We start from the raw sequence: 12164 nt of genomic DNA, 5'->3' as shown, positions 1-12164 counted from the left end.
CATCAACGTTGCACAAGAGAAAATACACCAGCAAAGCAGCATTAGAGTCCAGCCGGAGTCAAATCGGATCCGAGACCTCAGGCCCCCCCCCCCCCCAGCGTGACCTTGCTTCTCTAGACAGCCACCCCTAGTGCCTATTTTTCAGCCATCAAGAGCAATGCTTTTGCTTAGGACGCCCGCCACACCGCCAAACTCGGAAGTCCACTTTGAAAAGGTTGGAGGGAGGGAGGGAAGGGGGGGATCAGGCGGCGCGGCATCATCGGCTTTTTGGCTCCGGGGGGCGCATGCTTGTGAGGGGACCGGGCGGGTTTGCCATCGAAGATTTGGAAAAGGAACTTTGCAACTTTCGGTGTAGCTACTGTAAGACAGCTCCTACGCGTGACGTATGATGGAACTCGGCGGAGGCCACGGTACAGGTACAGGAAGCCCCCCAGGAAGATTCTCCGCGCCCGTACCCCTACTCCTCTTGGATCATTTGTCTCTGCGCAGTCGAGAGATTGGGAAGCCTTGGAGTTAGGTAATAGGCAGTGTTCAACGGGCTGTACTTTGGTCGAACCTTACTCCAACGCCATGAATAATAATAACTACCTACGGTGTAGTAATCATCCCCATTTTATGTACACAGGTATCAATCACCCCAAGTGTGTATCAAGTTCTCTATATATCCCGTCTCTGTCCAGTGCATCGTTGTGATCCAACCCAGCAACACCAATTTTCGCTCTTCAATTCACATAGTCCACGATGGCACAGCATCGTCCGGTCAGACCGTAGTTTCTATACATGCCTACTCGACCTCGAGGCCAGCCTGTTTCACGAGGTTGTAGAACAGGCCCTGCTTCTTAAAGAGAGCGGCGGGTGTGTCAAACTCGGCAACCTCACCCTTGTCCAGAACAACGACGCGATCGCTGTCGAGGATGGTGTTGAGACGGTGAGCGACAGTGATGATGGTGCGGTTGGCGAAGAGCGGCGATCGCAGTGTGCGCTGAAGCATGGCGTCCGTCTCGACATCCACGGCGGCCGTTGCCTCATCCAGAACGAGGATGTTGGATGGCGTGAGCATAGCACGAGCAAGATTGACGAGCTGTCGCTGACCTTGCGAAAGGTTGGAGCCTGTAACACCAGCAATTAGTACAAGCCCAATAAGAGAAGGCATTGGCGATGGATTCATGCGCCCTCGATAAAAATGCATGATAGGCAGCAGTATATCGATAGCATCAAGGGGCCATTGCACTTGCGACCCCCATCGGGCTACCGCATCGGGATACGAGAGACGCGGGCTCGAGGGGTGCGAAGCGATCCTGCATGCAGTTCCGTACTCGTCGATGTAAGCATGTGAGAAGTGATAGAAGGGCCTCGACGCACACCCTGCACAACGATGTTGCACAGTGATGCTGCAGAGTGAAGCCTTCACTTGGCCCACAGCGTCATCTTGTACAACCACACTCGAAGCTTCGTACAACCGTCGATGGCCCAAACATTCTAGGAATCCGACATTCCATGATGGCACAACTTTCTAAAGAAGACGACGAAAATCGATCGTGATGGGGGTGCAACAAAGACAACCCTTCCTGTGACTTACCTCCTTCGTTAAGTTTCGCCTCGAGCCCACCATCCATACTGGCAACGTGGTCTTTGAGTCGGGCATGGTCTGCAGGGCCTCATTAGATCATGTCCATCTGAGTACGGGGAGAGGCCAGTCGGCCGTAGAGACGGCCCGGCTATCACTATGATATGATATCAGGCTGTGTTACTCACCAAGCACACTCCAAAGCTCTGTGTCATCATGTACGTGAGAGGGGTCCAGGTTATCCCTCACCGTGCCCTCGAATAGGGCGGCGTCCTGGGGGATGATGGCGAGTCTTCGCCGAAGGTCGAGGAGACCGATGGTAGATGTGTCCAAGTTGTCTATGTCGATGTGCCCCGTCACTGGTTCAATCAACCGGAAGAGGGCCAGAGTCAGGGAGGATTTGCCCGCGCCAGTGCGGCCAACGACGCCAATCTTCTCATGGGACTTGATGTCCAGGTTGACGTTCTTGAGAACCAGATCCAGGCCCTCGCGGTAGCGGGTGCTGTAGTTGATAAACTCCAGCTCGCCTTTGGCAGGCCACGCCACAGGCGGCCTCCTGTTGGGGATGATTTCAGGGGCCTCGCTCGGCAGCCTAGCGTATTCCAGAACACGCTCGACTGACACAATATTGGTTTCCACCTCGACAGTCTGACGGACAATCCAGTTCAGGGCAGTGGTGATCTGCAAAGCGTAGGACATGGAGAGACCGACGAGGCCAGGGCTCGGTCCCTTTGCCCCGTTCTTGGCCACCGCAATTACGGGGAAGGTTGCAGCGGCAAGAATAACCACTGCCCCAATGAACTCGAGACGGACGGCAAGCCATCGGTTGGCGCTGATGGAAGGGAAGTAGGCCTTGAGGTTAGAGTCCACACGCCACTCATTCTCGAGTTCAAACCTCCCCTGCTGCCTGTACGCACGGATAGTCGACACGCCCCCCAGCGACTCCTGGAAATGAGCGTATATAGGGCTACGGGTGACGCTATCCAAGCGCTTGAGCTCTCGGGAGGTCCGAAGGTAGTATCTCTGGATCCAGTAGTACATGAGACCTAGAGGGATGATCAAGGCAACGAAGCCAGGCGCAGAGACCGAAATGATGACCAGGGTGAAAGTCGACTTGGCAGCATTGACAAACAGTTGGTTGAAGGTCCGAGCCAAAACTTCGTCGATCTTGTAGATGTCACTAGTGCGCAAGTCAGCATCAGCTCAAATCGTGTGTTATATGAGCATGCTTACCTAGAAAAGCGGTTGAGGATTCTACCAGTCGGCGTAGTGTCGAAGAACGACATGGGTGACCTAAAGATGGCATTGGCCATACGCTCATGGAGTTTGCGAGACGCCTACTATGGTCAATATTGCCATCTTCTCTCGCTCTCGGGTGATTTGCACATACCTCAATGGAGCAGAAGATCCAGAGAACGAGAGTCTGAATGACTGTCAAGAGAGACGATCCGATGCCAAAGGCAAAATAAATTCCGATGAACATGCCAATGTTCTTGTTCTGGCCGCTCTCTTGGTTGGACTCGGACCATTCCTTGAGCCATACGGAGCCACCTAAACACGTCGTCAGTATGGACGCGCTTCGCCTTTCGAGGATGTGGGATCATGCAACTTACCCATGTTGGCCGTTTGCGAAGCAAGCAGGGTAAACAAGTAGAGACCTACGGCAATAAGGTTGTTCTCACGCGCGTACTCTCCGTAAACGGACCACTTAACCTTGCCCTGCTCGACAAACTCCTTCTTCTGCCTCGTTCTAGAGTTACCGGCCACCTCCTCGTCGGTGAGCTTGCCTCGAGGTCCCCTAAAGCTGGCGGTGCTTGCACGTCGCAGGGTCGCCATGCTGCTGGACCGGCCCTTGTCCACGACGGAAGCGCCCGTCTTGATGGGCGCCATCTCGGGAACACGTTCTTGGCTCTCCTCGATCTCTTCCTTTGTTTGGGTGGAATCAGGCTCGATGACGGTCGAGGTCTCGCTTGCGACACCACTAGAGCTTCCAGAAGCACTACTCGAATCTTGCCCTGCAGTTCGCAGCATGTCCGCCACCATTCCCCTCATAGCAGATAGCTCTCTGTAGGTCCCCCTCTCGACAACTTCACCATCTTTCAGGAGGGTGATAAAGCTCGCCTGCTGAAGGACCGCAATGGCATTGGTGGCCAGAATTCGAGTCTTTGTGGAGAGCAGTCCCCGTGGACCAAGAACTTCCTCCATGATATGCTTGCCTACATGAGAATCAACCGCCGAGAGAACGTCATCCAAAAGGTAGATATCTGCGCGAGCATAGACAGCCCGGGCCAGGGACACGCGAGCCTTCTGGCCGCCACTCAGCGAAATGCCTCGCTCACCGACGACGGTCTCATCGCCATCCGGCAGCTGCGCGAAGTCATCCTGAAGAGCACAGGCCTTGATTGTGCGCTCATAGAATTCCGAGTCGTATCGGTAACCAAACACAATGTTCTCCTTGACGGTAGCGTTCAAAATCCAGGTCTGCTGAGATGCGTATGCCACGGTCCCTCGGACTACAGCAGATCCCTTCTCCTTGTAAAGATCTCCGAGCATACTCTGGAGCAAAGAGGATTTGCCAGCGCCGACACGGCCAACAATGCACGAAAGTTCGCCCTTGTAGGCCGTAAAGTTGATGTCCTTTAGGGCTTTCCTGTCCTCATGACGGTTCCACGAGAAAGTGCCGTCACGAATAGCAACGGTTTCCTCGCCCATCTCCTGAGGTGCGGGCTCAATAGTGACCGCGTCGGACTGCAGTTCTTCAGCTGTGAGGAAGTCGGTGACACGACCCACAGCCACGGTAGCTTCCACGATGGCCGTAATGACCATGGGAAGAACCGCGAGGGGAAATGTCAGGAGGTTGAACAGGGCTAAAATGAGTCAGTACTAAATGTGTCACGGGCCACGGGAGGAAACTCACCGAGACAGGGGAAGACAATATCAGTCGTCAGGGGACGATCTTGCGTAAGAACAAAGACAGTGAAGGTGGAGCAGGAGACGAAGAATGGGGCAGTCGACCAGGTAAAGTTGGCCACAGCCTGCGTGGCTCCAATCTTGCGCAAATTCTTCAGTTCCTGCTCGTTTCGCACGTAGTTGAGTTTGTTCATGAAGGCAGCCCCCCAGGCATAGAGCTTGATAGACTTCATGTTGTTAATAATTTCGTTGATCAAGCGGCTCCTCGCGTCCTTATTCTTCATTTGGCTCTTCTGCATCTTCTTCATGAGCTTAGCAGTAAATCCCTGGATGGGCATCATAATAATCATAACCACTATGCCGGCCATCATAGACCACCCCACCAAGTTGTAGAGAGAGACCATGCAAATGACGATCTGGAAAGGCGCTGACCAAGCCTGCTGGAGAAACTGAGTAAGGTCCTGGAGTCTCTGGGCATCGACAGCCATGTAGTTGACGATATCTCCCGTCGTCTTGTTGGATCGCCCCTCATTCGACAGCTTCAACGACTTGCGATAGATTGCCGACGCAAGGCCTCCCTTGATACGCATGCCTGTCTCAAAGGCGCGCTGGAAGTATTGGTGCTAGAACAGGTGAGATGCCGAATTTGTTTAAAAAGCTTGGGGCTACTTACAATCATGGTAGTTTGAAAGACAGCACAGGAGAACATGGCCAGTGCAATGGCTACGCCCTTGACGACGGGTTGCGGGGTCGCACCATTGTGGTACGAGGCAACGAAAGCAATCAAGAGTCGAAGTAGCTGTGGTTGGATATACTGGGAAATGTCGTTTCCAATTTTGTAGAAGGCCGCGACCACGTACGGCCCACCATACGCCCGGAAAAGAACGATCCACAGGGACGGGGACTGGGGGCGGTTCTTCAGCTCCCTTTCCCAGGCATTCTTAAAGCCAGCTCCGGTGTTCTTTGTCTGATCCGGCTTGGCAAGGCCCCAAAGATCGTTCTCGGTAAGGAAGACTTTGTAACCGCGCTTCATCAGCGGAGTCATCCAATCGAATGTCAGTCGTGAGAATACGGTAGCGTATTCATAGGGACATTCCTCCTCCTCCTCGATCGCATTATATCCATCGTGTCCCAGATCGCGCGGCCAGAGCCACTCGGCGAGAAACGCGGCCACAGCAAGACCGAAGCCCACACAGTAGACGACAAAATAGGCCACGTTCTTGATATAGAGTTGCTGGGAGACGAGGGATCGCAGCTTGACGGCGGAGGCGATGATGAGCAGCAGCCAGTAGAAGAGAGGGACGCCATGGGCATGTCTGATTCTGAAGTGTTCGAGCCATTGGATTGAGAAGATGATAAGCAGAGAGGCAATCGTCAGGACAGTCGTCCAAACCCGGAAGTCGCCAATCGCGATGGATCCAAAGTTGATGATTTGTATGACGAGCTGTGCAAGGACATCGGCAATGACGGCGGCGAGGAGAGTCTGGAGGTCCAAAGTGTCAGCTCCGTCGTTTACATAGTTCCCGACGCAGTAGGCCCCAAATTACCTGCTTGAGCCAGAAGTGGAAGTTCTTGGTCGTTGCGATGGGCTTCTGCTTCCTCAGCAGCCACACGGCGCCCAGGCCCAGAAACAGGCCGCCGACGGCAACGATAGCAATCCAGACATCGATGAAGCAGGGCGTAAAGTCGTATCGATAAGGGCTCAGCGGTCCCCAACCCTCCTTGTTGCCGCAGAGCGGCTGTCTGTAGGTGGTCGAGGCGGCGAGATAGTTGCTTCCGAGGTCTCCCAGCGGCCGGATGCCCGAGAAGGAGCCAGTGCTCAGCAGCACCTTTTGGTCGCTGTAGGGTTCCATGATCGAGAGCGTCCCGTGTCGAGCGGAGTGTCGATTTTCACGGCCGTCACGTCATACTAGAGCAGATGGGAGTGCTGCGGGTGTGGGTGGGGAGGTTTCCAACTTCACCAAGTTGACAGGCCGAGATCGCAGTTTGGGAGGGTTGTCACCGGTGTATGGTGACGCGAAGGGGGAAGAGGATGAGGCAATCCAGAGGTGTCGGCGCAGAGAAAGCCAGACGGGATTTAATATTGGAACTTGGGAAGGGTGGAATTCCGCCTGCAACTGCATGGGCGGTGCGGAACGATGGCTGCGGCTGTGACTGCTGGGGAAAGTTTGTGCTTTGTCAGCCTAGTAGCCTAGCTGGGGCCCATGAATCCATGATGGCGTTGCGCCGTGGTCGGTGACGGTGAGGCAAGCATCCCGCTATTACCCACCGCCTATACCCACCCAGGCAAGACACTGGAGTTCGCTGGGCGAGCCTATGACGAGCTCCAATTCTGCCTGCGCCAAGCCCGGGACGTCGGTCTTATCGGACCTCGAAAGCGGGGCTGCTTACCTTCCCGGCCGTGTGCCCCACCTTGATCAGGTTCTGCAGACACACTGCTGCAGTTCTTCGAAGATTTGCATCGTGCATCTCACGCTTGCATCCCGCCCTACCCTGCACGTTCTCGCCTGGACTAGTTTCATCTTAACCGATAAATGCGACAATTACGAGGCACGGAGTTACTCGTAATCAACTAGTCCGTTGCCGTCCAAGTGCCACATAGGATACTCTTATGTTTCTCTCGGAATTCCGACGATGTACTAATAGTTCCCGAGCCCAAGTCTTAAAACATGTGGGTGTCTTAAGCCGCGCTGACCACAAGTATCATCTTCGTCTTCTTAGACCTATCGAAATGTGCTTCGTAATGACATGCACGTCAGGAACTACGTGAGTCAGACCGATCCTCTAACCATCCTGCATTATGCTTTGTCACAATTTATCTCCAACACCCTACCTTTCCCACCTATTACTCATTGCAAAGTCTCCAGGAACTTGCCAACCCTCACAGCCAACCACCCCCTGGCCTCATCCTCTTCCACGGTATGGCCTGTGTTGGGGATCAGGCCAGAGAGTGAGCTGACCATGGGATTCGCGTCTCGGTACCTCTTGTTCAAAGCCTCTTGGTCGATACTTTTAGGAACAAACTCATCTTTTCCCGAGTGTAGCACCAGGACAGGTTTATGGAATCTGCCCCAGTATCGCTTCACTTTATCATCCTCCAGGTCCGACGAAAAATAGTCGTCGTCGCCGCTGATATAAATGTTAACAACGCTTATGGGTAAGCCCGAGGCTGGGATATATTCACGCACTCCTTTGCGACTAGAGACCATAGCCTGTAAGCAGACGCTGGCCCTTCGATCATGCTAGGGACGAGGTCCTTGGGCATACACCAATCTGACTTTCCCTCAGCAATCATCTGGTTGGCGACTTGTAGGGACTCCCGCCAGTTAGGGGCCATATCATCGAGGCCTTCTCGATCCGAGACGGGAGCTTGCAGAACAAATCCGTCAACGGGTTCGGCATGATGCTTGGGGTAGTTGGTGTACTCCATGCAGTCCTGGTAGCGTTATGAGCAGCCGTATCCAAGTCGTTACCACATGATGGTCGGACAGCGTACCTGGCAGCCCGTGGAATGGCCAAAGAGCACAATCCTCTCCTTTCCCCGGGTACGGAGGTACTTCACCAAGGCCGATATGTCCTCAACGTCGTTCGCCAAGCTCGAGGTGCCGAAGCCAAGAAATGAGCTCCGCATACGGATTTCGAACACGGAGTAATCGAGGCTGTTGGAATTCTCGAGATGCTTTGCTACGGTCCAGATGTAGGGTACAGTATGAGGTCCATCTGTGAGACCGCCGATGAAGACGACAGCATTCTTTGCTGAGGTGTTGCCCAACTCATAAGCGCAGTTTCTCTTTGTCGGTGAGGGGAACGGGTGAACCGTCACCGGAAATGGCTCGACTTTCGGCATGGTAACGCTTGGATTACCTAGTAGAAAGAAAAATAGAACGATTTCTAGAAAGCATTGAAAAGTATAGGTGTGCCGAATCCTGAGGCTTTGAGTTGGGCGGTGGTCAAGTATTGGGTTGAACTTGAGCTGCATTAAGCGAATGATGTCAACCTGGATGACGGTGCTGAAGGTTTGGCAGAACAGACGCTCGCTCAGAGAACAGTGTGTACGGAGTACGAACGTACAGTGTGGGAGAATGGAAGTGAGCTCCGTCTAGTGAATGGACCTAGTCAAAGGGCGCTAAAGAGCTTGCCATTTTGGACATGAGTCCCGCTGTAAATACTGTTTAAACTACAGTGCGAATATCAGCACCGCTGATTGCATGCAGTGGACAAGACAATCTGAACCACCTTCGCAAAGGCAAGCACGAGACTTTGCTCATCAACACCCACCTCACAGTACTTTCAACACCGACGACAGAACGCAACTATATACCTGCCGCACCGTGTTTGGGGCCTAATAAGTGCTGTGAATATTCTGTTCGCATGGAACTTGCCCCCGAAACCATGACTAGGTAGCTAGACCAGTCACCCTTTGCCATGGATTCGACACAACGCACCCAGGATAGGAACGAGCTCTTCCAAAAGGTCATCTCTGCCTCCCTTGACTTGTTCCATCTCAGACTCTGACTCGATGACAGCTGAAGCCATGCTGCGTCAAGATCAGCCAGCTGGCCATCAAGGAGCCAGGCTCGCAGGCCACTCAGCGCGAGCTGCTTGACCTCAGCAACCAGCTATTAGCTATTCTGGACGAGGGCACTCGCCGCAACCCTGATGTGCTCGATGAGAAGCTTGCCGAATATGTCTTCTTCCCACTGTACCATATTTTCCGGCAACTGGATCTCTTTCCTATGCTCCTGGTCGAGAACTCAGTGAAGTGCCTCAACGTGCTCATTGTTTACGGCTGGAAAGCGAAAATACCCCCGAAGATGGTGCAGCAAATCCTCACCCTGCTGACCTTCATCATTGATGGGGTCCCAGGTTCAGAAAACAAACGTCATGTTCCAGAAGAGACAGTCCTAGAGAGCTTTCGGACGCTCTCCTCTCTGTTCCACACTGCTGGGCTATCTGCATCTGCTGCGGCTTTGCTGGCAGAGGAGGACTCTATTCCAGCTCTGGGCCATGGTATCACAGTTATGCTGGATGGTGTTGTCAAGGGTACCACTGAAACCATTCAGCAAGAGGCTCTACACGCACTTCAAGGAGTGTATACGAGCTTGAAGGACCAAGCCGCCCTGGCCACCTTCCTTCCCGGCACTATATCATCCCTTACCAAGGTCTTGTCTACTCCGGCGCGATACAAGAAAACAGTCCTGGCACAGTGTTTGGAAACTATATCAATGGTTTTGACCAAAGTTCTGGGTGATATGCAGACCAGGTCAATCCTCGCAAAAGCACAAGGCAGCAGCCCCGACGAACCGGACAAGAATAAGCTTCTCAGCCCTGCATGGCTCAAAGCAACAACCGGACAGGTCAAGTTGGCTTTGACCACCATAATGAAGCTACGCACGCAAGATGCCCCGCAGGTACAGAACGCTCTGCGAAGCTTGTGTGTCAAACTATTGGACGAGTGCCACACTACGCTCGCTGACTGTGCGTCTTTCTTGGTCGAAACTGCCATGGTCCTAGATGACAAGGAGGCTGTGCCGTCATTGAGGGAGACGAGTTTGTGCGACTTGATCAACATATATCCTGAGCTAGCGGACAAGGCCAAAGCGGCGGTCTATAACTGGATGTCCAGCCTACCACGCGTCATGCAGTCCGGTGATGAGGATGTGAAACGCCATGCGATACATAACCTCTCAAAAGGCATAGGCCTCCTTCAAGAATTGCGCATCGAGTCAGAAACTCTGGAAGATGCGGTTTCCAACACACTCAGAGACAGCACGGTCGCTCTCATGACAAGCACCAAGTCCCACCCCAAGGTCTCCGCTACCGATATAATACCCTTGGCTAGCGAGAAATCAATGATTGTCGGCGGTAGCGAGCATCAATACATGCCCATTCTTCTTGCACATGAAAGCCAAAGGGGTGTCAGGAAAGAAATGATTGACCTTGTTCGCGTCATCGGATCCCACTCCGACCCGTCGAAACTTGCCACAAGCATGCTGGAGCACATTCGGGGTCCAGACTCGGTTAGTAGTGTTGCTGCATTCTGGCTATGCTTCGAACTGGTCAAGGCGGCGCACACTACCTCGGCCGACTACGATGTCTTTTTGGACGTGTCGGCCTTTGATGGCTCTGGCGAAGGTATAGACGCCGCCTTCCAGGAGTTGTATTCCTTCTCGGTAGAGGTCTTGGACTCCCATACGGATACGGAAGCGCTCGACTGGCGCCTTGAGGCTCTTGCCCTGGAGGTCACATCTTACGCTGCCAGTAGGTTGGGTGCCTCTTTTCGGCCGGAGCTCATCGATGTTTTGTTCCCGGTCGTTACTTTCTTGGGATCTAACCATGACGAATTGCGTCAACATGCCATTGTCGCACTCAATGATATGGCGTCCGCTTGTGAGTACGACAGTGTCTCAGCGCTCATCATCGATAACGTGGACTACATGGTTAACTCTGTGGCCTTGCGTCTTAATACGCTCGATATATCGCCGGCTTCCACGCAAGTCTTGACCATGATGATCCGCCTTACCGGTCCTCGACTAGTACCATTCCTGGACGACGTCGTCGAATCTATATTTGCTGCACTGGAAAATTACCATGGCTACCCTCTATTTGTCGAGTCGCTCTTTTCCGTGCTCAAGGAATTGGTCGACCAGGCAGTGAAGTCGGACACGCTCCTATTGGAGGATCAGAAACATTCGATCCCCAACCACAGAAAGAGACGACCCCAACCCGAGGGCATTGACGGGCTCCTGAGGTTTCTCGATCGACGGAAGAAGCGTATGAAGTACGAAGAGGAGGAAGAAAAAACGAAAAAGGCTGCTCAGGGCCACCCGACCATACCCTGGAAAGATGAGTCGGCAGCAGGAGACGATGATGAGCAAGACAGCGGACCGCCCCCTGAACCAGAGAAGCCCCCCAACTCGGTAACATATCAACTTCTCCTGCGGATAACGAGCCTGACCCAACACTATCTCACGTCGCCGGTGCCGAAACTCAGGAGATCCCTCTTGGAGCTCCTCTCCACCGCGTCACCCGCCCTGGCCGCCGACGAGGAAGCATTCCTACCCTTGGTCAACGCCGTCTGGCCCGTGGTTATTAGCAGACTCTATGATCCCGAACCATTCATTGCCATAGAGGCATGTCACGCCTTATCCGCTCTGTGTGCGGCGGCAGGGGATTTCATGACCTCACGGTTCAAGACGGAATGGGCCGACGGGCTTGGTAATTGGTGCCGCAAGGTCAAACGTCGAGTCCTGGCGGGAAGTTCGCGGTCCGCGTCCTCGTCGATACAAACAGAGAGACAAGGTGGGGACGGCAAGATTCTGATACCTACCGCCCAGGGTAGCATCGTGGAAGCCAAGGTAACATCTGATGCAGCTACCCAGTCAACGGCGTCGGGCAGCCTGGGCCAGCACTCGTCGCCCGTCAGGCTCTGGGAGGCTGTTGTCAAATTTTTGACATCTCTTGTGTCGCATGTGCGGTTATCAGAGGAGATGTTTGAAGATATTCTGGACATATTGGCCGAGGTCATGGAGCGGAGCAGTGAGGTGAGGGAGGCACTTGAGACGATCAATGCAGATGCGGTCTGGCTGGTGAGGTACGAGCACGGATATATAGAACCGCTTCCCACGCCACAGATGGAGGGCGTTGTGTTTCCGCCGATGGAATTACCGGCGTGAGATGAAGTCAG

At 53.7% G+C, this 12164-nt stretch overlaps 3 protein-coding genes across 3 annotated transcripts; 1 reads left to right on the top strand and 2 right to left on the bottom strand.

The window, feature by feature from the left end:
* Window positions 1–784: 784 nt before the first annotated feature.
* On the bottom strand, window positions 785–6330 carry YCF1 (ATP-binding cassette glutathione S-conjugate transporter YCF1; the record flags this gene model as incomplete). The annotated part of the gene is made up of 9 exons (XM_083197536.1): window positions 785–1110; window positions 1580–1648; window positions 1756–2747; window positions 2801–2904; window positions 2958–3118; window positions 3181–4434; window positions 4485–5100; window positions 5151–5960; window positions 6025–6330. 9 exons carry the CDS (start codon window positions 6328–6330, stop codon window positions 785–787), a joined length of 4638 nt encoding a protein of 1545 aa, XP_083047004.1.
* A 996-nt stretch (window positions 6331–7326) lies between these two features.
* ACO1O0_008169 (uncharacterized protein) lies at window positions 7327–8324 on the bottom strand (the record flags this gene model as incomplete). The annotated part of the gene is made up of 3 exons (XM_083197535.1): window positions 7327–7606; window positions 7666–7913; window positions 7974–8324. 3 exons carry the CDS (start codon window positions 8322–8324, stop codon window positions 7327–7329), a joined length of 879 nt encoding a protein of 292 aa, XP_083047003.1.
* A 578-nt stretch (window positions 8325–8902) lies between these two features.
* Window positions 8903–12153, top strand: ACO1O0_008168 (armadillo-type protein; the record flags this gene model as incomplete). The annotated part of the gene is made up of 2 exons (XM_083197534.1): window positions 8903–8950; window positions 9004–12153. 2 exons carry the CDS (start codon window positions 8903–8905, stop codon window positions 12151–12153), a joined length of 3198 nt encoding a protein of 1065 aa, XP_083047002.1.
* Window positions 12154–12164: the final 11 nt, after the last annotated feature.

This window comes from Amphichorda felina (assembly GCF_050947745.1).
Source record: "Amphichorda felina strain 45539 chromosome Unknown scaffold_8, whole genome shotgun sequence".
NCBI lineage: Eukaryota > Fungi > Ascomycota > Sordariomycetes > Hypocreales > Bionectriaceae > Amphichorda > Amphichorda felina.
This window is presented reverse-complemented; position numbering and strand designations above follow the sequence as displayed.